Consider the following 27,748-nt stretch of genomic DNA (forward strand, 5'->3'; position numbering starts at 1 on the left):
TGTCGAGTACCCTGTAGAAAGACATGTATATATTAACGCTCTACTTTATAACTAATAATGCTTATTATTAACAGCGCTAGTTGTTTTTGTAAGGTCTCCATCACAGGGATGTTACTCACCTTGCATTTTAAATGATTTACGCAGTGCATTACGGCAAGTAATTCGTGTGTGCGTGTGTGTGTGTGTGTGTGTTCCAGGTTACCATAGTAATATTCTTCTCACTTCCTGCCCATTTTGATTTTCTGTGTATGCGTTGCCACGGAAACTGACTTATTCCTTTTGTCCCTTCATCTAAAATAGAACAGGAACCACATGCTGTATGTCCAAATGGCATTAGTCATCTAACTGCACGGTGCCAGTCCAGTCAGCAAAGTCATTAATCTTTCCAGCGGAGCATCTGTCAGACGCAACAATGACAACACAACAAAGTGCTGACTCGATGCTTTTTTTTTTAACTAAGGCTTTACATTACATTGTATATACATAACATGCACTTTACTTCACGTCCCCCCCGTTCAGCCTTTATAAGCAGTACATTTAATAAACACCCACACTCTTCTCACCGAGCCGTTTGCTTTGATGAACCCCGCACTTAAATCACTCTTTGCATTCTTTTACCCGACGTGTCTAATCCTTGTTTTGCCCTCTTTGCTCCAAAAGCAGATTCATGATTTATCGTTGTTGCATTAAGTGTAGCAAACTGGAAGTAAATACCATTTATTAAAGTTGGGATTATCCTATTAGATCTTGCTTAGCCATTCCAACAAACAACATCTGTGTGTGTGTGTGTGTGTGTGTGGGGTTCGATAGTTCTAATAAATACAGAGGAAAACAGATGATGGCAGTTGTGTAAAGGCATAGCAACCACCTCTATTGTGGAGACAAACATTCGCAGTTAAAGGATTGGAACAGTCGCTGCATGGCAGATCCGTCTCTATACAGGCTGTTCAAACAGTGTTACATCTCACTAAGCGTCCACGTCACACTGAGGTCCGAGATAATGAATGCTTTGGTTGTATGTTCCAGAGGCATTCGGTGTAACGCTGCGCTGTCGCGTGACATCTGTGAGCAGTGAATGAAATGCACGGATGGATTTTGAATGTGGTTTGTGGTCTCATTGACCTTGTTGAGTGCAACATTAGAAAACTGGTTATGATAATGTCATCTACGTACGCTTGGTAGCTTATTAACTCCACTGTTGGAGCCAAACTAATGAGCTTTGATGACTGTTGGATGTGCTTTCTTACTGGGGAGGATGAGAAAAAACATGAATCAGTGTTTTTTGCTCCATTAAGTGGAGCGATAATGTGAAGAAGGGATTTATATAAAGCTAAACTCTGTACCTCTGCAACGTGCTTGAATCTAAAACAATATTCATCCTTGTCTTTGTACAGTTTCTCTGTCCCTCCCTTTCCACAGAGGCGTCTTTTGTTTCTCCGGTGTTGAACAAGGCCGCTGCCAACACTGTTTTGTCCTGCGGGAAAGTTCTATTCATCCTACAACAAACAACCTGGTGCGTGTTTTTGGGCTGATTTGAGTATTTTTAGACTAGAACAGTTAAAAATACAATACATTTCTGAGGGTCAGATATTGAAGTCTGTCGTTCAATTTAATCAACCGTTTCAAAAGTTAAAATATGCAGCTATACAAAAAAAACTATTTTATGTTCACATTATAATATGCTGCCGATTTCAATGTGCGAAATGACTAAATTGACACGTGCAACAGGTTTGAACAAAACGGTTGTGCATTGTGAGCCAAAGGTAGTAAAGCACTACCCAGAGTAGTGGGTATAAATATACGAGACAGTGGTTTGCAGATGTGGTGTGTCTTTTTGACTCCTTTAAATTCAACAAGAATCTACTTTGTCAAGAGTTCAACTGTTCGGGTTGCTTTTGGAACGTCCCTGCAGGTCACACGAGCTTTTGGCTCATTGTTGCCAGAGTCCAGCAATGATACCAGGCTTTAGTCTGGCCCCTTCGCTCTTCTGTCAGCATTCCACGGGTCTCATAGGTTGACACTTAAAGAACTGAAGCTCATCCATCCCCTTCAGAAATCCTGCTGGGACAGAACCAGCTTGACCGAGGAGAGGCCTCTTATTTAACTTTTCCAACTGTTTGTCTTTTCTTTAGCTGTGTGTGTACATGTGTGTGTATGTGTGTGTGTGTACAGGCATGTGCGTGTGCCCCCTCAAGCTGTGTGTGAGGTCAAGCGTCAGGCAAAAGGGTTTCCTCAGCCAGCGATCAGGAATGGCATACACACAAACAGCTGGATGAAATGCTCTATTAAAAAGGACAACATGGAACTTGCTTTTCTTTGGACTCGTGACACACACACACACACACACACACACACACACACACACACACACACACACACACACACACACACACACACACACTCAGGTGGCTCTCCAGGTTGCCTGTGTCCACATCTCGTTTTCCACCCATCGCTGAATCGTGGCTCTGTTGCTTCACTGCACCGACCGGGGTCAAATAACAAGAGAGTTGACAGCAGGAGGAATGATTTCAAAAAAATAATGTTGATGGAGGCCAAAGTGACACAAAGTCTTCAGTGTGTCTCGGAGAGAGACAGAATAAACATCATTCAAGGGGCAGCGTGATGAAATGAAATTGTTTCAAGATATAAACTGATGCTTTATCGCTACTTGCAGCAGCACAAAATAAAGGCCATATAAACACAGACACATTAGAGTACACTTGTAAGCCCTCTGTCTGGATAAGGCATTAGATAAATTGTCTCCTCTCCGTCTCTCCCCCTCTCTTTCTCTGACCTCTTCTCTCGGTAGACACAGAGGAATGCAGGAACAGATATTCAGATGAAATGTTCATCAAAGCCAACGCGCTTTTTCCGGGTTTACAGCAATTCCTTGCAATTCACTTCAATTCAGTTCCACCTCTATCACGGATTAAGCCAAAGCTGCAAAGTAAACCTGTCTGCGGCTGAAGAATGAGTGCGGTGACTGCTTTCTATACGCTCTGGCCACATATGCATTCTGGTTCACGTGTGTGGAAAGCATATTGCAAATCCATCAGTGCAAGGCCACGTACTGGCCTCACTTGCTCCTTCTTTCCTAGGTACATGCCGTCTCTGTCTGTCTGTCTGTCTGTGGAGGATACTTCAATTATATTTAGTTTGGCTCATGCACGGTTGTAAAAGAAACATCCCGCACACGTGTTGGATTTTGCAGATTTTTCATATTGTTTTGTACTCGTCGGTTGTACTTCATGTTATCTAATAGAACCTACTACAAAGTTCATCGTCTATAAAAATCACATAACAAATATGATATTTGTTGACTACTGAAAGAATGCAGAGGCCAAGGGTTTACTTAGTTTCACATGCATCAATCCCAGGGAGCCTTAATGTGCTATTGAAGATTTAAAAAAAGTGTATTTTACTTTTAAATTATTCCGTTAATGGTTTTTCAAGATAAAAAAATACATAGTGCGGTCACTTTGTGTGTGTGTGTGTGTGTGTGTCCTAATCTTTGTGTTGACTTTTGTCCACCCCAGGGTGATTTCACCTGGAGCAGCCTGTCGGGACGGAGCGTGCGTCTGGCGCCGGTTGCCATCCAGAGCCTGTCAGAGCTGGAGAGGGCCAAGCTGCAGGAAGTAGCCTACACCCGTTTACACCAGGACTATGATCTCGGATGTCAGATAACCATGCCAAAAGGTGGGAGCATGTGTGTGTTTGTACGCATATTGCAGACCCCCGAGTTAAGCTTTACTGCTTCAGATAGCATCAGCTTTTCAACACCCTAACATCTACTGTGACAGGAGACGTCTCCTCGTAACGACACGCGACTCCCTTTCCGCCGAGTGCAGTCAAAAAGTCCTAAATGTTACAAAATCAAACCATAATGTTAAACCAAACCATTATTTGAATGTGGGTTTAGAAAATGACACAATTAGACACATTAATCCAGAAATGGGCAGAGCTCTGAGATGGTGGTTTTTTTCCGACTGGGCCCGCCCATGCTAAAAATGTCTGCATGAATCACAGTTTATAGATAGAAAAGGAAAATAAACATATTCCCACTCCATTTAAAGTAAACATGTGGGCACGATACAACAAGTTAACAACCTTCATAATTCTCTCATCAGATTGAATAACATACAGCGGATGACTCAGCTGTTAAATCAATACTCCAGTGATTCAGTACTGAACAAGTAGTATTGGGGGGTTGACCCCCAGTTTGGGATCCACTGCTTGAGATAGTCTGGTTGAACGATCGGCTTGTTTACAACCAGAGTCTGCACCATTAATTCTTTCCCCGCCGGACTTCTTGATAGTGTTACTCTTGGTATTAGCTTGGTCAGTCTGTGCCCACACAGATGCACATCACGCAGTGTGCAGCTTTGTTCCCCTGCACTGTATGGGAGTGGAGTGACCGCCATAGCAGCAGTATAGTGCAGTCAGTGGATTATCCGGGGCCTTGCATTCCAGCTGAAGGTTAAACCTCTCCCCACCATGATTTAATACGTACTTGTCTGCGTTGCTTATGAATTCCAGAGCCCCTAACGGCCGCCATGTGCTAGCTAGGGAAATATTTCAACTTGTGTGTAAGAGTTTTGTGCATGTGCATGTGTGTGTGTGTGTGTGTGTGTGTGTGTGTGTGTGTGTGTGTGTGTGTGTGTGTGTTCAGCACAGCTAATGTTGGCTTTTCAGACCTGCTGGTTCTCATATTTGTCCAAGTCCATGGGTCATGTTCCTAGTGTTCGTCGGAAAAACAGATTAAAGAGAGATAAAAGCGAAAGAGACAAAGTGGGACGGGACGAGGGTTTGATGAGACGGAGAAGAAGCAAAGGTTCATCAGACTGGTTAGGAGTTGAACTGGGGAGGGTTTGAGGTTTGGGGGATTTCCGTACGGCTTTGGAAGCCATCTGTCAAAAATCCAAACCATTTCCTATCTCTGCTTCTCCCTTCTCTCTCTCGGCACTCACTCTCCATCACAACATCTGCTTTCTTTCCCTCATCTCACACCCCTTCCCCACCTATTTTTCTCTCTAAAATTTCACTTATTGTCCTCCTGCGGTTTTATTTACAGCTCGGAGTCTTACAAGGACACGCAAGTTTCTCGTACATCACTGCAGTGGCAATAAATCGATTCTCAAACAACGGCAGCAATGTTAAACTTTTGTTAGACACGATTGGACACATGGGGGAATCTAACCTGCTCCGTGGCGCAACAGGCTACCATCAGGCGTGTTTGTTGGGGCTTGATGCATTTTGACACAGCTGAAGAGAACATCTGGGAGGTGGGGGGGGGGGGGGTTCAAACTGAGGTTGCTAAACCAGCAGATGAAAGCAAAGAACAAGTTCACAATGATCTGATGTGTGAAAGAGTTGGCTTCGGATACCAAAGAAAACCAAGCAGCACAGGGACTGAATTATGGCATTAAAAGCTGCTGAGATTTCACAAACTGACATCCTGGCCTGAGGCGAAGACTCGGAGACTTTAAAGTTGCATGTGCCACATTTTTCAGACTTCCCTCATCATCAATCAGGAGGCATTTGTCATGTTGACAGCAGACAGCTGGGCCCAAAATCCTGGATGTAAAGCGGTCACACATGCGGTATTACACGTGGATGGCATTGCAGTACAATACCTTAACACATAGTGTGGTCAATATGAGCCGTTTAATATGTTTTTCTGCTGCATGACTAATACCATCTGATGTTTCAGCTAAATGGATTCAGACAGGTTTCCCCCCGTGGTTAATTTATGTCTGCATTCCTGACATAATCTTATCCGATATAATAAGCGAGATAAGATATAGCAGATATGGAACGCATTTGTTTCAGATGATTTATTTTCTTGTTTTTTCCCCCCGGCGCAGATGGACAAAAGAGGAAAAAGTCGCTACGGAGGAAGTTGGACGCGCTAGCGAAAGAGAAGAGTAAAGACAAAGGTACGCCAATTTCTTCAATTACACTTTGCCAGTTTTTGCAGGGTATTCTCTCCGCTCTATAACTCTTCCTTTCAGTCTGCGTTTGTCACATCTCGCTCTCAGGCAGGTGAACAGCGAGGTTATAAAAACACACTTTCTGTTTACTGGGCTTTGACAGTTTATATTTAGCTTAAGTGGAGGGACTCCTTGTAAGGGGTCTGGCACTGAGAAGCAGCCACTCTGCTGCACTAAGCAAAGCATATTAGTCAAAAGGAGCCCAGTTGCACAGAGGAGCAGGAAGTGGAATGAATCGGGCTTTTCTCGACTAATTTACAACAAATACACATGTAGAGGTCAATTGTTCATTCATATTTTGGAGCATTAAGCTGTTAAAATTGGACTTTTTGTAAGCGCTATCTTAGTTACTGCTCCAATAAGTAGGCTATGAGAAACAGCTGTCGAGTGTTATATTGGAATGATGACGATGCTGCTACAGTATGTCGCAGCTGTGTTGTCTGAAAAAAAGACTCTGACCTTTAGTTGATTATCATGAGGCAAACAATCAGTCTAATTCCCAGAAAAACATCCATTTGTAGGACATTAGGACATATTTCATGTTTCATTTATGTCAGGGTAACGCTCTAAAGTCTTGTGTAGGTGGGCTTTTTACCTCCACTACATGTCTGTCTTTAACACTCCAGAGCATATGGCTCAGATGTACCCATGGTCTAATCTGCCAAGTGGATTTTAAGTTGAATTTTTCTCCCAGGGTGCCTGAATACCAGCCCTGCATTTCACTTTGAAGAAGGCTCAGCCCTTTCTCTGCAAGAGAGAAACAGAGAGAGAAAAAAGGAGAACGCTGGCTTCTTTGATGCAGCCACAGTAATCTGAGCTGTTGTGACCAGACCTCCGTCAAACTATAATTGCAAATAAGATTTAATATGTACTATGCTTTGAGTACTTTATGGGTGAGTTTTACCTCAGTTAGTATCAATAGCCAGCCAAAGTTAAGATTACAAATTGGTCGCTAAAACACTTTTTGGCACTTTCACTTGGGAACCCATCGTATATAAGAAAAAGAGCTGAAACCGAAATCTGACATATGGTCAGTCTGTAGATGCACTGTACATCTAGAGTGTGTGTATGTGCATGTCTGTGTGTGTGTGTGGGTGGGTGGGTTACATAAGCACTGCAAACGCTGTGAGGCTGCAGAGCAAATTCATTGTGTCACAGTGTTAGTGGTCATGTTGTTCATGAACACAGCCTTTCACTTGTGGTTGTGGAATGCATTTTGCTTTCTCTCCCTCAGTTTTCCTTCGCCTCTTTTCCACACACACACACACACACACACTGAACAGCTGGACTGTTTTTTCTCAGCTGTTGGCTCGGGCTTTGGGATTCTGTATAATGGTATAATGGAATATATGGCCTGTGATGGCCCAGTATGACATCAAGTCCCAAGTTAATTGCTATAGTTTTGCTTCACCAGATTGTAAATTATTGCTCAATTTAGAATACATCTGTTGCAACTCTTTGCCAAAACAAACGCCATTCCACCTCTCGTCATACTTTAAAATGAGAGCAAGTAGAACAAAGGAATAAGATCTAGCTGTTACGTACACACGTGTGTCAGTGCTGAGCAGCACCGTGGCATGGCTTGTGGGTGAGAGGAATCAAACTTGTGTTATTTTGGTCAAAGGCAGTCGAGTTAGTGGTCTGTCACGGCCACATTTATTTTGCCAGCTTTCCTCCTGTGATGTCTTATTTTGGAAAACAGATGTACTGCAGTAGGGCCGTAAGAGTTTTAACTGACATAGTAAACGTGCTGGGAGGTTTTTTATATCGCATGTGAATTGTGACCTCCGACAGAACTTTATTTGAGATGTTTTTGATGTTCCGGTTGCAATTTCAAAGAGTCTATGAGCTATTTGTGGAAGTTGCTTATTTTATTTACTATTAAAGTTTTATTTCAACTGTCCCATCTTTTTGCCCTCATCCCCTTCCTATTCTCTTTTCCTCCTCTTTCCCCCCACCACCCCAGAATGCATACCCCAGGCCTTCAGTATAGTGCTCTCCCAGGTCATTGCTAATGACAGAACGCACAGGCAGCGTCAGGACAGCTATCGCCAGGACCCTCCACAGCGCGAGGAGCACAAGGATTCCTCTGACCTCGTCTCGTCCATTTTACAGGTCTATCAGGTTCATTTGCCTCCCCCTTGGTTGGGATAATTCCTTTTAAAAAGACGCATATTACTATCTTGAACTATATAGAATAAGAATTTGTTACAAACAAATCTAACTTGGATCATCTCTCCTGCAGTTTGCCACCAAGCGGCCGTCCACTAAGGAGTTATCCAGCAGTAACTCCTCTTTGAGTTCTACATCGGAGACAGCCAATGAGTCAACGTCGCCCAATACGCCTGAAGCTGCACCACGAGCACGCAGGAGGGTGAGACAAAATATGATAATGAATCCCATTCTGGGAGTTTACAGAGTTAGCTTGAGGCGCTTGTGTTTTACGAAGGTGTCTGAATGAAATGCATCGTTAACCTCCAGGGAGGCATGTCAGTGGACTCCATCACCGACCTGGACGACAACCAGTCCCGCCTACTCGAGGCCCTGCAGCTGTCTCTGCCGGCAGAAACGCCGAGCAAAAAGGAGAAGCACCGGGACAAAAGGCTGAGTCTCAACCCCATTTACCGTCAGGTGCCCCGGGTGGTCGACAGCTGCTGTCAGCACATCGAGAAATACGGTGAGATGCTTCTCTACCACTGTCACCAACATGTACGTTCATTCGTCTTCTATTGTGTCAACAACAGGTGCTAGAGACAGCTCGTGTTTTCCTTTTTCTACTCAGGTCTGCAGACTGTGGGGATCTTTCGAGTGGGAAGCTCCAAGAAGAGAGTCCGACAGGTGAGAGTTCTTGAGTGCTCACGGACACTCAAAATCTCCCGCAGGTGTTCAAATGGGTTGGGCTCCAAGCAAATATATTCTTACCAGTCCAATACTCACACTGTTGCATGAAGGTGTTTTACTTCCTCCTACACCTTTCATTATCCATCGCCTGTGACTCCAGTGAATACACAGCTAAAAGATACATCAGGGTCATGGAACAATCAGTGTGGGCAGCAACATTTTTACATAATCTTTTCTGTTTCATGTTTTTAGAACACTGTTTTCCCCTTGTAGTAATTACAGGGGAGTAGAGCCACTTATTTGCTATTGTGGGAGGGGAGGTTATTCTTTCTCACACAAACAAGCACACTTCTTTGACCTTCAGGTAAATGTCTCACTTGAATTATAACATTTGATTAAAAGCAGCACAGGCCACACTTAATACATTCATTTTTTTGAATATATTAATTCCTTTGATTTAATCACTTTGTCTCTTTTATTATATAATAATAACATTTAAAATAGGATGCAAATAGAAGACGAAATTATTTATTAAAATTAGCTTTTTTAAATAAACATTTACATATTCGGCTCCAATAAACATAATAGTAATATGTTAATTATGGTTAGATGGACCACACCTCATCTTTATTATAAACTCACTAAATGAAATGGTTTGTATTCACACATCTGTATATTTCATGTGACAAGTATAACTATCCATGTTGCATTCTCCACTGGTCTGTGTTGATATAATCCAGTGTCAACACTTATGCATTTGCCACCATTGTCAGCCTACCGTGAGTATGCGGCGCAGACGACCCCTATATATATAGGGTTAGGGTTAGGGTTATATAAATATATATATATATATATATATCCATCATCATGGCCGACAATAAACTTATTCTTTGGAAATCATCCAAAGGTCACATGGTAGAGATTAAGATGCATACTGGTAGAACTAGTCGACCAGGTCACTTGGAGTACCAACAGGAAGTGATCGCGTGGGTGTGCGTGTGTGTGTGTGCACTAGCTAGAATATAATGTCCATTGTTATGTGTGGAGGATGTTTCTGAATCCCCTTTTTCCTCTCTTTCTTCTTGGCCCTCTTTCCTTTTTTCCCCCCAACTTCAGCTACGTGAGGAGTTTGATCGCGCCATTGACGTCCAGCTGGATGAGGAGCAGAGCGTTCACGATGTGGCTGCTCTGCTTAAGGAATTCCTCAGGGACATGCCCGACCCTCTTCTAACCAAGGAGCTCTACACGGCCTTCATCAATACCACGTGTACGTTTTATCTTCCCCTGACCTCCTTTTGTTTCTTCCTTCTGTTTCTCTTTTCTCCAGTTTCCCTTTTTAACCTCGGTCCATTCTAATCTCTGTTGCAGTGTTGGATCCAGATGAGCAGCACAATGTTACTCAGCTACTGGTCTACTTGCTCCCAGCATGCAACAGTGATACTCTTCAACGCCTCCTGGAGTTTCTGTCTACGGTGACGGACCACGCCCACGACCGGCAGGACAAAGACTGTCAGGAGGTGAGCGCCGTTTTTTAGCTTTTAGTCGCGTGCAAGCATGTCCATATGGGCCGCGTACGAGCATTTTGTTTGCCTTGCGTTTCCACCTCATTGGGAGGAAATTACCAAAGAGGCGATAGTCATCAGTTAGTGTGCCTGGTATGTACACATACTACTTCATGCCTGTCAGGCCTGAAACAGCACGAGCAGTCTGTTTTCAGGTCTTAGGGAGTACTACTGTGAAAGAAAGTCAAGTCAAGCCTTTGGGGCCCCCGGGGGACTTGAATCTGATAAATTGCCTCAAGTGATGTAACTTGAGTCAGCATGGGTGTGTGCTGAAGACTACAAGTTAGAAAACTAAACTGTTTTGATCCTGTGATAGCAGACACAAGGGGAAGGTCAGGATAGAGGAAGTGACATCATGGTCTTGTTTTATATTTCACTCTGTTCTTTCCCAGCCACACGCTACCTTTAGCCTAGTTTAATTCCCAGACCGTGGATTCACACATGTGTGTGTGTGTGTCAGGAAAGAATCTGTGTGGGTATAAATCTCACCACTGCAATGCAAGGGAGTGTGTGAGAGAGAGAGAGAGAAGCAGAGAGTGTGTTCTGTGCGCAGATGGAAGTGTGTTTTGCGGACTCAAACATTGATGTGTGTTTGTTTTTTCCCTTCACGACTTCACGTCTCCAGTATCTGAGATCGTGACAGGAAGTAGGAGCATTTCACACTCGCCCCGGGAACAACACATCAATACTTTTGTCCGCTTATGGCTCCCAGTCTCTCCTTTGGGACTGGGAGTGGAAAGGGAGGAAACTGGGAGAAAATCAAAAATTAATTTCTCTCTTCTCTAACAACAGGATGTTACACAACATTACACAACACGAGTAGAAACAGATTCAGCTGTCACACACTCCTACAAACCTCACATGCCACTCTTTATCCATCTTTTGCTCAAAGTGACAAAAACAGGGGGGGGGGGGGGGGGCGTGGCAAGAGACGGAACATTGCAGAGGTGAGAAAGTCATGATGATGGAGATGTAAGTGGGAACTGGAGGAGAAATAAGAGAGAAGAAGAGTCAGAAGGGAGGAGAGGAAATGTGTCCAAGAACCATGTCATTGCAGCAAAACAGTGTGATGTCATGTCTGCAGTACTTTTTAGGTTTTACACCCTCACAGAGCCACTTGCATGGCTGTAGGACAGACTCTCCAGGAGATGCACACTTGTCCCAATACACAGTATGTCGAATGCAGTACGCATCCAGTCATATTTTGGAGCATTCAAGCCATAACACTTTTCTGGCCCACAATCCTTTGCGCAAGGAGTATGCCCCGAGTGTATGCATACTGCATGTACTAGGGACAGATGATGTACTTGTCATATGCCTTTTAGTATTTTGTTGTAATAAAATGAAAGAAAACACATTAAAGTAAATATTGTCTTTGTCAAAATATGGTTTTATTTTGAAAATAAAGTCGGTTGGATCAGAAACTTCGTAAATATAGGGAGCGACTTACGTTTTTTAAGGCTTCCTCAATGGGTTACAATGATCAAGCGTTAACATGGCTGCCCGTTTCTGTTTCTCCACATACAGATCACAGGGAACAAGATGACGTCTCTGAACCTGGCCACCATCTTTGGCCCAAACCTGCTCCACAAGCAGAAGAACTCAGACAAGGAGTTCAGCGTCCAGAGCTCGGCCAGGGCCGAGGAGAGCACGGCCGTCATCGCCGTGCTGCAGAGGATGATCGCCAGCTACCAAACTCTCTTCATGGTCAGTCATTTCTTGTTGCTGACATTGATTCTCACTTCCTCATTTCATTGGTCCACTCCTCCGCTGAACACACACACAGTCTTACATTCACTTACGCACAAATTGTTTTGTTAATAGTGAACATATTTTCAGGTGCCTCCTGATCTGCAGAATGAGGTTTTGATGAATCTGCTGGAGACGGATCCAGATGTGGTGGACTACCTTCTGAGAAGAAAAGCATCACAGTGAGTTCAAGGCGCTCACATGCATGTGGTCTGTCGTTTCCCTCTCTGCCCGCCTTCCTTATTTGTGTCCCTCGTTAACCACAGGAGTCCCGACCTGCTGCAGTCGGACGAGCCCTTCACCCCGAACGAGGGCCATTCCTCCAGCGACTCCAACAAGGTGTCTAGCGGCGAGGTGTCCCCTTATGACAACAACTCCCCAATCTTGAGTGAGCGGAGAGGAGAGCCAGGAAGCCCGGGCAGCGAGACGCTCTTCCATGTCCCGGAACCGTACACTCTGGTGGGGCAAGTGGCCGGCTGGAGCAGAGAGCCTGGGGCTGACGCCTGGGGTACCAAAGGTAAATGTACAGTGCTTAGGACTCATTGGATGTTCATATCAGAAATATACTCTTCTCTCACTTTAGAATTTTGATTTTCAATGTTTCTTACTTGGCTTACAAAAATAGATATGATGATGTAAGTCCGTTCTATGTGCTTTTGTTCAATGTGTGAGTCTTCTGCTTCCCTCAGATGCTATATCAGAGGAGCATGCCAACATTTGGGGGACGTGGCACACTACTTTGAAACCAACACTCAAGGACCAAGCATTCACAGGTAAACTGTTCGCTCCAGTTCTAGTGGTTGCCTTGTAAGTGCCTGGCACGTGATGCTGGTTAATAAGTATCAGGAAGGAACAAAAAGCTGCAGGGCATTTAAAAATCAAGGAGCAGCTCTGAGTACCGAACATCACCGCAGTTTCTGTGATTTCTTTTGTTGCTGGTCGTCAGAAACCAGAGTCCTGCTGTTTTTTTTCCATTTAATTAGCAACTCATGTACAGCTGTGATACCAGGTGAATGCATTTCACTGATTATCAAGCTTGGAGGGCAGAAAATCACCAGTACACTGTCTGAATACAGTACCAACGTGTGAATTTTCTAAACAATTCCAAAGAGGTTCATTTACCTTGCATTAAAAAACCAAACAGGATTTTATTTATTTCTCTATCTGTCCATAAAAGATGCAATAAGGCCTGCCGAAAGGTTTGTCAATGAAATCCTTTCTTTACACATTTTTATGTAGTGATGTTTCCCTTGTTATTCATTAAGCTCTAATTAATTCCACTGTTTCTAGGTTCCCATGGCAACATGTCAGAGGGAAGCTCCCGCAGCTCACAGGAAGGCCTCGACGGACTCCATGGCGATGGCAGGCAGCAAGCGATGCTGCAACGGACTCAGACGGCGCCTGGCATCGCCGAGTGCAGACCCCACCCCCCGGTCACCAGAGTGTGTGCCATCCCTCACGTGGAGTCGGGACAACCACGCCTGCAGCTCAACACCAACCCCTCTGTGACGTCTCACCTCAACAGCACGCACCTCCATCGAGCAAGCGGGCACAGACTTAACCCGACCTCCAGACCTCAAGGCGGGGGGAACACTGGCGACGGTGGCCCTGCTGTGCTAAACGACAGCCGCTTTCCTCCCCCTTACAAGGCCCACCATCGACTGGCTAGTTCGCAAAGTACACCTCAGCTAGCAACAGGTCAGCTACCCCCTCCGCAGCACGCGAGGCTGAGTGTAGCGCAGAGTAACTCCGGCTCAATGACAGAGAACCAGATGGTGCCACATAGCCCCGAGTGGCAGGACTGGCAGAGGGACCGGTGGCAGATCTGGCAGCTGCTGTCCTCGGACAGTGCTGACGCACTGCCAGAAACACTGGTGTGATCTCGCACCGCAAACTTAACCTTCTGCGAGCATGATCAAACTCCTCCAATGACAATCACTCCTTACCCCTACCTTCATTTCATTCTCTCAGACGGCCTTTAATCCATTCATAAATCCGTGCATTTCATCCTTTCCATGAACCCTCTGCGCTCCTCCTGCATCCTAGCGCCACGGCGTTGTTGTTTACGTGTGCAGCTGCTGCCTTATTCAGACTTTCACATCCAAGAGCCACTAGTATTTCTTGTTTAAAATGGATGTTGGAAAAAGTTGCTTCTGTTCCTAAGCCCATATGTGTTGTCCAGAATGACTTCTTGAGTTGGGAGCATTAAAAATATTTCCCACCAGAAATACCTCAAAAAAAGATCCTTTCACAACTCCTCAGAGTGTAACCACGACCGAGAGCGAGCTCAGTCTTCACATCTCAATGGAGAACAATAGGAACACATTTGTGCATTTGGTTTGTTATATTTTTATTGGATCATTTTTAGATTTTTTTTCACCATACAGACTAAGATGTACCCGTTAATAACTGCTGCTAAATGTAGAATCTTTGTGTGCGTACTGGTATTGTAGTGCAGCCACACCTGTTTAAAAAGATCAAATGTGGAATTACTTTACAGATAGTGTTTGGTGTATATAGACAAACATAAACAATATATATGTAAATTGACATGTAAAGTATATAATTTGCCAAACTACTAAAAGTAAGTCAGCCCTTTAAACGGTCTACAAGTTGGTGTTTTTGTCTGTAATGTTGAATACTTCACTCGGCTGTAACTTTGCTTGTGCTCTTGCCACTTGCTGCAAAATGTGCCAAAAAGTCTCTTTTTTGTTGTGTTCATTTCATCCAGTTGTCCATTTCAGAGCAAAGACTCAAGAGCTTGTGACATTGGTGCGCGTGTTTGTCGGGAGTGTCAGCGCACAAGTGTAAGGAGTAAGGAAGCACATTTTCAGATCTTTTATCAGGATCATATCTCAGACATAAAATGACTGAATCGTGAATAAAGGTAAAGAAAGATGAAGCCTTAATTAGCCCGTGTGATAAATATCAAAAATGTTGGGTTAGGGATATCAGATATATGATAGCTGGTAATCATTGTCGCGTGTGTAAATGTATTGTAATTAGATGTAAAACATATTCTATACATTTAGTCCATTTGGTTTTCTAATTTGAATGTATTATTTGACCTGGTTACATCAATATAACTTCATTTCCCAAGTTTATGAGTGTATGAGATCATAACCTGATCAAGAAGCTATAAAAAAGCAGCTCTACAATTATGGTCCATAACAACACAATATAGCATGATGATATCAACAGCAACACATTTACATAACTGGCTCTCTGACTGATCCATAATGTTACACCTCTCATGCAAGACCAACTGAAGAACTAGAAACCCACAAACCAACCAAATCCTCTCTGGCGTCAGTCAAGTGGGTATTTGCTGGCGAATATTTCACATTGTCCCAAGTCATGGTGTAATATCTGCTCATGTGAAGTCGGCTTTAAATCTAGAGACACGTTATTGATGGTTCAGCCTCTTTTAAATTGCGTGTCACTTAGAAAAGTCAATAGGAGAGCCTCACAAGTGCAAGAAGTGGAAGGATTGTGGCGCCATCTAGTGTCAGACCATGTGTACTAGCATTTTGCAGCTTTCCACAGTTCACCGTTTCCACGGGATCCATCTGTGCTCAGTTACGAATCGTTCAGCTTGCGATTATAAGCACCTTTTTGTGACAATGTGTTAATCCGTACGAGGAAATAAACGTGCCATAGGTCTCGCTCTTAAAAGATGTTTCTCCGTGCATTGCTCAAGGTTTCATATTTTGTGAATTTGTTTTTGTATTACTTCCGTTTTCTGTCGAGTGTTGTAATATATAAATACAATATAACAATTTTTATTCAAGGTAGGGTGGAAAAAAAGAAAAGAAAAAAAAGAAAGAAGAGGGAATAACAGGGCCTCGCTTTTGTCTCCCGAAACCAAGACGAAGAACTTTGTCTGAGAGAAATGTGGTGTTATGGTGTTTATTGTGAATATCTTGTGGTGGGGTTTACTGGGTCCAAGTTGTAATGGAAAGTCTGGTAATTGCTTTTGTACCACGTGTCATCATAATATGCTACAATGGAATTAAATATGATAAAGTTTACGCTGCACTGTATGTCTTCGTCATGTGTTAGAGTAATGATCAGATATTATGACCTCTTGGAACCAACCTGTCCGTCGTCACACATGTTCAACATCACTTAGATCTTCTGTCACGCCGTGTGGCACACTCGCTGCATTGTTGATATTCTTCCTCACGGGCATACATGTCAATGTAGACCTGTTCTACTGTTCAGTGCTGCTTCGGTGCGCTAATGAAGCTTTCCGCCATTTCTATCTGATAAGGCGGTTTGTAAATGAGCAGTGTGTTGAGTTCTGTGAGTCTTATTCTCTTTATAGATATGTAACCACGGGCTGTAGCTATATTTTCTATAAAAGCACATGACACTATTTATTTTTAGGTCAAAGGTTAGGTCATCTGTTTAAGATCCCTAAAGAGTGGCAGTAACCATCGTGCAGAGAAAGTACTCAAGGTCAAGGTAAACTTTATACATGCATTGAACTTGAAGCAGGTCATCAATCTCTATCCCAAAGTATTAACTCTTTCAATGATGACATCGTTAACTTCACAGATGATTCTGAGGTTAGATCTAAAACATGATGCATCATGAACACCACAAAGTAGCCTAAGCGGTAATCAGCTGTGTTTTCATTTTGAACCAATCGGCTGCAGCTGAGCTTGCATATAGTTAATCCTGCGGTCATAGCCTATTGTTTCCACACAGTTTCTGATTTGTAAGCGCTTTAGACTATTCCAAACAGACACTAAGCCATTGGTTTGTGTGCTCCACAATTCGGCCGGGAACATCAAAAAACAAAACTTGCTTTTGGTGCTCCCTGGTGACACTATCTTCCCGTCACAACATGTGACGTCTTAAAAGGTCCAGTGTGTAGGATTTAGTGACATCTAGTGGTGAGGTTGCAGATTGTACTCAAGTGAATACCCCTCCGCTCACTCCTGCCTTTACAGGCGTGTCAGAGAACCTACGGTGGCCTTCAGGTAACATACAGGGATCCAGACATATCACTTATCTCTAATTTTTTTTTAAAGATAAACATCAACCTCCTTGCTTTAAGGTTCTGTTCTGTTTCCGTTTGGAGGGAACATGCTCTGCAGTCAGGACAACGTGCCAGCTACACGGACAATTAACAAGATGCAACTGATCCTGCATGTCATGTTTTAATACATATATGACATAATGCAATATAAGTCAATATGTGACCTGTACAATTGTTGAAGACACAATGTCCCCACACACAATCAGTCACATTCATTATGTGTTTGATCTTGCTTCTGTGCGTTATGTGCATTGAGGTGAATTTTGTGCATTTCTGTCACAAGGTTCTTTCTTCTGCTCAGGCGTGACGCAGCAGTGGTTGAGCTTTCGTGCTTAAAACCCCTTATTACACCTGAAAAATACAAGTCTGCCAGTGAAGGGGTGCAGAGAACGGACACAGCGGTCTGGTGCACAATGGAAACATTTCAGATGAGTCATCTTTTAAAGAAGGCAGAAGAAGAATGTGCAGGGCTCGGACCAAAGCAAGTCAACAAGGCTTGAAGATCGTTTCCCGGCAGAGAAGTTAACGTCCGACTGTTTAGTTTTACCCCTTCACAGGAAAGGCGCATGCTAATAAACACAAGGCTGTTATGTTAGTGTGGATCATTTGATGTGGGAATTGGCAAGAGTGGTAACCCTATCCAACAAATACATCCAAAATACCAAATAATTGAGATTCTTGTGGATAAAAACATGTCACAGTCCTGCAGGGGAACTCAAGCAAGCCTCATGAAGCTGTCGTGGTGGTCTACTGCAGTGATTTTCAACCACTGTGACCAGATATGAAAACAGGTGTGCCTTGAGATTTTAGCTTGGTCTTTGGTGTGCCTTGGCCACAGAACGGTTGAAAGCCACTGGTCTACTGTACAGTATGTGGTAGCTAAATAAAGTATATTTTTCATTCTTTGGGCAACTGTCCTTCATTAAATGTGTATGTAGTACCGGGGAAAATATCTGGAATATTTTATAGCTCAGAAAACTGAATTTTGTGTTGCCTGTAATGTCCCAATTCCACCACTAGAGGTCAGTCAAGAGCCTTGGATAGCTTCTTGAAGTATGTTTGAGATCTAGGCCAGATGAACTAATCTTTCTCTTTCACCCAAACCACATTTTTAGAAAGAATTAATTGCACAAAACTAGTTAAAGAAGGTGACAAATACAGGTAAGTCTATAGCAAAGTTTAAAAAAGGAATATGTATGGTGATGGAGAGAGAAAAGAAAAGGGAAACGGGGGAAATAAAAGACAAAGATTAAATAGATTTTATGGCTTTTGGTTTCAAATGTCCTCGGCCCCTGCTGATAGCATATTAAATCACCTTACAGACACCCGGAGAAGTGAAATTAGCTGCAGGGAGACCATGAGACACATTGAAAAAAAAAGGTAATGAATGAGCATTTGCGTGTTTAACTCTGTGTGTGAGGGACACTTGCTTTCTCTCATTCCTTGTGATGACAATTCAACTATTCTCTTACAAGAAGCTTATCAGAGTTCTGATCAACTCTAAATCTGGAAACTTTGGAAAGCACAAAGCAAACGGAGCACCTTTATATAAGTTGCATTTTTCCTCTCTTTTCGTTAGCTACCCATTTCCCCTTAGCTCCGCCCACTATTTATCTGAGGAAATGCACTCCAGCGTCCATCCCTCACAACACCAATTAAAGCCTATGCTGTGTGCCAGTGATGTTTGAAATGAGCATGTCATGTTCTGCTCAAGGAGGTTCTGATTAATTGTGATCAGTGAAAGCGGAGAGGCAGTTGGTTTCAGATACAGTACTCCGAGTGCGCCTTTTCTATTTTCTTTTGTCCCCTTTTTGTCGGTTTTTTGGAAGGAAGCCTGATTTTAAATAGAATTTTGTGGACCATGACAACAAAACAAAGCTGCTTTATTTCAGTGGCTAATGACTTGGCCCGGAGTAACGTTATCCAGTTGGCCGAGCTAAAAGACAATATGCCAGAAAAATACACATGCACAAATAGGTATGCATGAACTCATCCACAGAGAGACACTTGTAATTGCCAGTACAATAGTTCAGGCCCACTCCTAGAGGGAGTTAAGAATCCAAGCTCATCAGTAAACAAAATGTGGATTTCACTTTGTTTTATCACATTTTGGACAGGCATGCGAGGCAGTGCATGTTTTATGAGCACTACAATTGTTGTTTACTTGAGAAACACATGGTCACACACATCCTGAAAGGAATTCATCCGCACAAGGTTCTCATTAACAGACACAGTTCCATTCATTATCATCGTGTGTTGCTTTACGCAGTGCACAAACTGTGTGTACAAAATGTTTCTGACCTGAATTAACCCATCACCGCTTCATATATACACAGCGCTCTCTCCCTCATGCATTTATCACTACCAAGAGGAGGATCAAGTGATTTACCTTAAAAGGTACTCAGAGATTGCAAACCTCCACCAAGCTGCAAAGAAATTCAATTATGCCCTATTGAAATGTTAAAGTTTGAGATCGCTTATACAAAAAACAAAACCAACAAGTCCATCCTACAATATGTGTGAGTATGTTAATTTGGTCTTGTCATGTGTTTGTTGGCATTAAAGGCACTGAGGTATCCCTTTAAACCTTTAAATTCCCTGATGTGCACAGATACTCATCACCTTGTCCTTGGACAATTGGACCTGAGCTATAACCTCATTGGTCGAGGTAATGATCCTTACATAAACCTATAACAGGAAGAGAAATTAGCCCAAAATGGACTACTTCCTGGTTGAACTCCATGTGTCACTCAACAATAAGGTGCTGCCGTTGATGGAAAAAGGCTTCAAAAACGACGATCTGATGAGCCACCATTGCAGACGAGTCGAGATGACTGGGATGACAGATGATACACAAATGTCACAACTTGAAAAAAGATGGGAAACTAATCAACAAAATAATGGTGTGATGAAAAAGGCCGGTGCATGTGGCGAAGATGCTTCATTCTGCCCAGTGTTTGTTCAGTCATGAGTGTGACTCCTGTAGCCATGTGACAGGAGGACACTCTCCAACCAACCATGACTTACTGATCTGCCCTGGGGAGTATTCTGGAACGCTGTACTCACGTTCACACACACACATCAACACACACAGTCTCTCGGCAGCTCATGCTTATAGAAAGTAATGTGCAATGAATTAACCACATGGCCCTGATCTATAAGAGGATGCTGACGGATAAATTGTCACAGTCAATTTGTTATTTCCGTTCAGCTGGATTTCTAACGAGGTCATGCTTCATTGTTTTCTGTGCTGGCGAGCGACGGTCTCGTCATGCAACGGATTTATATGCCATCGATTCTGATCCGGCTTTTTGCAGATGCAGAAATGTTGCAAACATTTCAGACATCCCTCCCTCCCTCAGTGCTTAGAGACTCACAGTCGCACATGCGCAAATGCAGAAGAGTGACACACAACGATAGCATTGAGGCATGTCAGATTGTATGAATAATGTCGAATGAATTGTCCTGATGTAACTAGACACAGAAAGTATCAATCCTATCACCAGGGGGAAGATTTGTAAGTATTTTAAAGGTCCAATGCCAATGCTTTTTAAATGTCTTTCTCGAGTCGAGTGACTTTTTAGACATACGTGCAACTACCTCCATCCAGAACACGAGAACGTATTCAGAGAATACTAAAACCAGATGTGAAGGACTTCACACTGAAACGCTGCTCTCCTTGAAGTCTGAAATTTCACTCCACTTCCTGTTAAAATATGTGTGCCGGGTGATTCATACTGTAGTTACATGTGTGGGAGAGAGAAAGTGGAAGATCTTTGTTTGCCATTCATAAATTTAAGTAGCTGAATTAAACATTTGATTTATAAATTGCAGATGAAGAGCTTACTTTAGGGGCTGTTTAATGTGTCAGCTAAAGTTTAAAATGTTATAAATTAACACAATTTATAAACCTTAAAAAGAGTTTGTATTTCAATTTCTACAAACGTTTTCTTTTAGCCCTTTTTGGGCTGTTGTTAAAACATTGTCGGGCTGATGTCTTGAGTCTCCAAAAGGACCTTTTGAAAATCCCGATGAACTGAGCATCCAAGTGACGGATGAGCCTCTGAGCGTGGCTGCCAGCTGGTTTCTGTTGAATCCTCCGCTGTGCTGTGTGCAGAGCTGTGATAGTGAGAAGATCCCGTCTGTAGTTACTCTCTGGCACATCATCACAGATGACCATTTGGCTTCCATTTGCACTGCGTCGTGCGATACCGCCATCCAAAGAGAGCTCCGCTGAGGTCGCTTCACCCCTCTTTCACCTGCTGGCTTTTAAATCAGGACACGGGGACCGGTGCCATGTTGATGCAACAGAACCACCGCTTCCCATCGGTCTCCCTTTTGGTCCTTTATGATTTCTCATGAGTGACACCTGTTCATAGCGCCAGGCTGTGGAGAACGTTCACCGGGGATTAAAGTACTTCTCAGGTGGGTTTGCGATGAGGACAGGAAAGAGAAAAAGGAAAAATGTTGATGCATAGAGCAGGATTAGGGTTGAAATGGTTCCTCCATGAAATCTCTCTCTTTCTTTCCCCTTCTTCTTTCGTTCCATCCACTTTGCCAGCACAGCACACTCAAAAACTACTGCAAATCTGTGGTTACAGTTTGGTGTATAACAACAAAAGCGCATTGATAATAATACAAAATGAGGTGCTTTCACACCTGTAGTTCATGAAGTTATACAAATGAGACCAGTTTGAGGTTAAGACCTCCAGAGAGAAGATAGGTGCTTTTACTCTGGCGGGGCCTCACTTTTACAGCATGCTTCTTAAGATTAGGTTAAGTTTAGGGGACGGACCTGAAGGGTATAATACAACCTGCCATATCTTTGCGTTTACAAAACCTTCTGGTGTCTCCGTCTGGGCTCTTGAAAGTCACTTTGGATGTTCGCTATCGACATCCTCTGCCCTCATTCACTTGTAATCAATGTGCAATCAGCTCCACATCTAATTCAGAGGCTATTAGGTAGCCAGCTTCAGTAATGGTCTGGAGCAGAGAGATAATACACTGATTGAGGCTGCTATCCTCGTCCCCTCTGTTAGGAACCTTTGCGCACGCACCTTATTTAAAGTCTGTGCCTAATTACACATTATGAAAAGACATTAGAAGAACCCTACTAAAAGCCATGAAGCATTAAATGTCAAGTTCATTAAAAATCTGCCGCCGTTTTGTAATAACTGAGTTACGCATATTGGATACGTAAAGTTAGATTTAATGATGATTAGAGCACTTCTAAATATAGATCCGTATCCAACACTCAGAGTCTTTTTTACACATTTCTGATACAATATGATTTGTGATGCAATTTTGGTTCATGCTGGGTTTGTTTTCATCACCATTAGGGAATGTAATTCCTATAGATGTAGTTAAACTTCCCAATGAATTTAGCTGGCTTTACTCATTGACATTCAGTCGAACCGAGGGTCTTCGGGCACGGCCCGACGGTGTGATATGAATCAGCGATGCATTATTCAACGTGGTTAACATTATTAGGGATGGTACGAGTTGACTCCAAATACCACAGAGATTCGAGGATGGAGGGGCACATGCTTTGAAAGGTTGTCTTATCTGAAGTTTAGTTTGGGAAAGTTGAATCCTCCTGTGTGTGCTGTGCCCGAGTAAAGAGGAGTGAATGAGTGAGAGATGAATAATGCAGGTCAGGATCCTATTGTTTGGTGAAGGCCCTCTGCAGCCCAGGGCGCAGCGCAGGGGACTATGTGAAATATTGATTCACCTCTTAAAAGTTGTTGTGTGCATGTTGGCTAGCTTGTAGGATGTGAATAGAGATTTCCCTTTTTTCTTTTCTGGACAGACGGACACGCTTCAGCTTTGATATCCAAGCTTCACGTCTGATTGTATTTCCTAAACACTTCAAAACAAGACATAATGTAACAGGTGAAAGAAATACACCATACTTGATAGTTAGAAACAAGCTAACAGAACAGCTGTTTGGTTTTTGTCTCAAGTTGCACATACTCGAAGACGGCAAGAACGATGCTTAAGATTGGACTCGTTGCAATATTATGGCACGTGGTAACATTATTGGACATTGACAAGTCACGAGGGGGCGTTTATTTCAAGACTGGTTTTTCAAAACTTGGCAGGATAGCTGCATTTTAACAGGCAACAAAAGAGGCGCAAGATACAAGAATATACTCTTACAGTAAATGGGGCTAATATGTAAAGTGAAAAATAGATAATTGCACATATTATATGTGTGAATATGTACTTGGAATATTGTGTATGAATTGGGCAGACATAAAGTGGAGCTTGACTAGTTTTATTCTTGACCTTAAAAACAGCAGTTTGATTTAAAAGAAAATCCCAGAAATCTAGAAATCTGATAAATAGATTATAAATGTAGTAAATGCAACGAACGACCATCAACAACATGTCAACAAAAATAGAACATTGAAAACTTCATGAAGGCAGATTTATTGTATTAGACTGGAGTATATGTATATACTATGTGAATATATAAATATTATTTTTTCATGTTGAGAATAATTTGTATTCTATTGTCTTATTTATTAGTAATGATTATTTACATACGTGTATAATCTTTTAATGTACCGTTTCAATAATAAATAATAATAATAATAATAATAATTCATAATAATAATAAATAATAATAAATATTAATAAATAATAATAAATAATAATAAATAATAATAATAATAAATAATACATAATACATAATACATAATACATAATAAATAATACATAATAAATACTACTACTACTAATAATAATAATAATACTACATAACAACTTGGCAATGGCGTATATATCTACATCAAAATGTGACACATGGCACCTTGAAAACTACAAAAGGAAATATCCCCGCAGAGTTAACTGCACCTCTTCAGCTGGATTTTTGCCTCGCTAGATCAGTTGTGTCTGACTAAACAGCGGTCCTCGAGTCCTCCGCTGGGTGAGCTAACAGCCGAGCCTTTCCCATGGGTGAACACAAACGTTGAGTGGCCCAGATCCCTCCAGGAGGAGCAGGGGGAGGCCAGAGGAAGAGTGCTATGGAAATGACGGACGACAAAGGTGGAAGGAAGGGAGAGACGGCGATTGTGGAGAGGTTGGGGGGTTAAAAAGGAGGAATGACAGGAGAAGTGATGGCAGAGCTATAATTACAGGATATGAGAACCTGGCTGTCACTGCTGCTCCTCTTTTAGCCTAGCGCTACCTTGCTCCCTCTCCCTCCTCCTCCAGAGCCTTTTTCCTTATTTTACAGGATCCTTTTTCAACAGTCATTTTTGAGGGTACACTTTCTGTTGCTTCTCCTCTCCTACTCCTTCATTTTCATGCTCAGAAATAACAATTTCACAATACTGACAAGCATAAAGAGACACTAATGATAAAGCTAGCTGTACCAGTCAAATAAGCGTATGGCTTCCGCTCATCGTTGATGTGCGCCTCTATTTCTGTTCCTCAATACCTTCCTCTTCCTAGCATGCCATTCCTCCCACTATCTGTGCCCAGCATATCAGAAGAGTCAAGCGTCACACTGCTGGTTTACCTTTTGCTTTTCTTGGGAAGGGGGGAAACTTACTGACATCTTCATTGTTCCACATCCACGTCGGGGCTTGTGTTTATAAAGTCTGAGGAAACGGCACAGAAATGTACATTCCTGCAGTAAAAATGTGGCTCTGTGAGAATGTATTTAACCCGATTCATACGTGCAGTGTAATATAAGCACGCTTCCATTTTTTACAACAGGAAATGAGTCCAACAGAGAAGCGCAGAGATGCCCATGCCATACACAGTGGGCATATTAATATTTCATTGCTGTGGGTCGTCCGTTCTCCACTTTTTCCATCTCCTTTTCCTTCATCTTTTCCAACCTCCACTTTTCCTTTTAATTTGTCTTTTTCCCCAAGTGTCTTGCCGCCACGTTCTCACATGAAGAGAAGAAAAGGATTCCTCATGAATTACTTAACTGTGAGGCAAAGAAGCCACAGAAGCTTGTCATCTACTGAACTGCTTTCTGGTTATGGCACATTTCACTACACATGGAGTTTTGGCCTCTGGGAGTCTGATCTCTTATACGATCCTTTTGTCGTGTTATCTCGAGACACTCTTGTGGCTGTAGAGGCAACAAAGTCGGTCCAAAACACCCAACAATCTTATTTTCCATTGTGTTGAGCATCACAGCCCCTCGGGGGACACTGGTACCCTGTATTTGTCGTTTCAAAATAAGATCCAGCAGTGCCTTTATAATTTAAATCGCTCCCTTGCACACCGCACATTACAGACCACTTTCAGATCCAGTTCAGATCCCCCGCAAAGAAACAAACCGTCAACACAGAAGGTATTTTGGTTTATGTGTTTAAAAAAAAGAAAAGAAAATAGGACTGCATTAACCATAAATGCTCTTTTTACGCAAAGAGAGAGAGATAAATGCCCCATGTCTTGCTCTTTGTTTAAAGAGCAAGAACAAGGACGATAATTGAGACGCTAAAAAAAGACAAGAGTGCAGTAGATATTGCAAGGTCAGCAAATGTGAGACTGAAACTCAGCAGCTAGGGCGTGCTTCTTTTAAGTCAATCAATGAAGCCAGCGAGATGACTAATGGATGCTGATCTTATAGGCTAGGGCTTAATTAGTATACAGCAATTTTACAAATGTCTTAGAATGAATGTCTTGACATTAAAATGCTATACACAGCACCATAAAAACACCAATTTACAGCTCTTACGGACAGCTCTGTGTCGATTGGACAGAATTGTAGCAGGAATGAGCAGCAGGAGCTGAGGATTTAAAGAGTACGGAAGCAGAATATATATCTACTGTGGATTCAGATCCAACACAACCTGTGGCTTCATCCAACCTTCTTTAATTTTATTGAAGATTCTTACCTCAAAGCTTAAAAGGAATACAAAGGGCTGTTCAGGGCTGATGGAGCGTGACGTTGTTTTTTAGTCAGACAGACTTTTTAAATATTGCTCGCCGTATTCCCAAAGACAGAATTTCATCCTTGGACGATGAATGACAGGAAAGCAGAGCCGATTTAAGTATTGTGTAAAGACCCGGTTTGCTAAAGGCACATTCAGCAGAGATGCTTTTCTCTCTTCCAACACAGTTGCTTTTAGAACCCCCCCCCCCCCCCCCCACTTGTAATACCTTAAGAGCATTACAAGAACACTGCTGCATTATTTATCACCTTCATGCATCAAAGCAAAAGTTGTATGATCAATGTTAAACAAAGTCCTGCTTCTTTACTGTTTTCAGTGGTGCCTGTTAAGATGCTTCGTGTCCTCAGCGAGTGGAAATATCCAGTGTGCGGTTTGAGCAGGGGTGTGTCGGTCCACATCTGTGGTCTTTCACCGAGTCAGAAGAGACTGCATCGGCTTCCAAGCCTTTCTATTTCCCTGTTGGAGCGCAACCGTTTTATTGTTTACCACGGCCGCAGTCATATGATTCTGTAGCTTCGAATGTGTCAAACATTCAGTCTGTCAATTGCTGATGGAAATCCAAAGTGATCATTCGGTCGCAGTTTATGGACAGCAAACATAGATTTCAAGTCACATCTGCCAACGATTTGTGTCCAATGTGCTTTTTTTTCCCCCAGGACCTCAGTGTGCTGTGTGATTCTGTATCTGTTTAACATACTAACAATGAATGAGAAACTGTCTTTGTGGACTCCCAAAGAGTGAGCAATTTCATGCAAATTCGCATTTTTCTGTGATAGTTCAAGCTTTTACTTAACGTAATTATAGATGCTGAGAAAAGCTCAGCTACTTGGATAGAATTACGGTGAAAGTTTTCCTGTTTGCTAAGCAGACTATTGAGGCAACATTACAAGGCATATTTTTCTGCTTACTTTGAGTTCTGATACAATATATCACACTATAATTAGGTGGCAGTGCTGAATTCATTATAACTATTTTGGAATCATGTTGTCGGCCTTAGGGGGGGGGGGGGGGGGGGGGGGGGGGGGGAGAGTCTACAGCTAGCGGCTCTGAGGCCGGAGGCACAGTGGTGCTTTGAACTAAACGCTGACATCAGCATGACGACATGCAGACAATGACAAAGCTGACATGCTTATGTTGTGTTCACCGTCATAGTTTTACTAATCAGCACTGAACACAAATTACATTAGTTTTTGCAGGTATTTAGCAATAAACCAAAGTACAGGACAAATAGTTTTTCAAAAGTATATTCAATATTGAATGGCAAAACCATTCATCCGAGAGCCATACCACTAGAACAAATGCTATCCACCTACCATTGTGTGAACCATCAGACAGGCGAACTCTGCTCCAGTCATGTAAAGGGCAGTCATGTCGCAAACATTTAAAAGTCATCTCACACTTGTTACTGGTCACACTGTTGACTTTCGCGCCACCACATGAGCTCCAGGCAGCGGCAACACAGAGGGAAGCCAAACGCTGCTCATTTGAAATCCACCACCCACATTGCAACGCTACAAAGCCGGGTTCAAAATTTCCCTTTTAAGACTCTACATGTAGACCGAAGATGACAACTGGAAAGTTGGAGCACATGAAGATTGTTTGGCCTTAGACTTGCCAGAAAACGGCTTAAGATGGCCA

At 42.6% G+C, this 27,748-nt stretch overlaps 2 protein-coding genes across 4 annotated transcripts in view; one reads left to right on the top strand and one right to left on the bottom strand.

Moving 5' to 3' along the window:
* The window catches only part of LOC115020065 (rho GTPase-activating protein 6-like), a 52,750-nt gene extending 36,565 nt beyond the window's left edge, over positions 1–16,185 (top strand). For 2 of the 3 annotated variants that reach the window (XM_029449934.1, XM_029449953.1), the window contains exons 2-14: positions 3,537–3,696; positions 5,865–5,936; positions 7,957–8,114; positions 8,236–8,364; positions 8,472–8,667; positions 8,773–8,828; positions 9,948–10,098; positions 10,200–10,348; positions 11,921–12,100; positions 12,233–12,324; positions 12,409–12,659; positions 12,832–12,915; positions 13,433–16,185. In XM_029449934.1, coding sequence (XP_029305794.1) covers positions 3,537–3,696; positions 5,865–5,936; positions 7,957–8,114; positions 8,236–8,364; positions 8,472–8,667; positions 8,773–8,828; positions 9,948–10,098; positions 10,200–10,348; positions 11,921–12,100; positions 12,233–12,324; positions 12,409–12,659; positions 12,832–12,915; positions 13,433–14,022 — 2,268 coding nt within the window. In that variant the 3' untranslated portion in view covers positions 14,023–16,185. The remainder of the gene's footprint in view (positions 1–3,536; positions 3,697–5,864; positions 5,937–7,956; positions 8,115–8,235; positions 8,365–8,471; positions 8,668–8,772; positions 8,829–9,947; positions 10,099–10,199; positions 10,349–11,920; positions 12,101–12,232; positions 12,325–12,408; positions 12,660–12,831; positions 12,916–13,432) is intronic. The other variant, XM_029449944.1, reaches the window with a different exon arrangement.
* LOC115020102 (male-specific lethal 3 homolog) overlaps positions 1–27,748 on the bottom strand; it is a 411,372-nt gene that overhangs the window by 49,314 nt on the left and 334,310 nt on the right. The window lies entirely within an intron of this gene.

The sequence above is a fragment of the Cottoperca gobio genome, chromosome 2, assembly GCF_900634415.1.
Source record: "Cottoperca gobio chromosome 2, fCotGob3.1, whole genome shotgun sequence".
Taxonomy (NCBI): domain Eukaryota; kingdom Metazoa; phylum Chordata; class Actinopteri; order Perciformes; family Bovichtidae; genus Cottoperca; species Cottoperca gobio.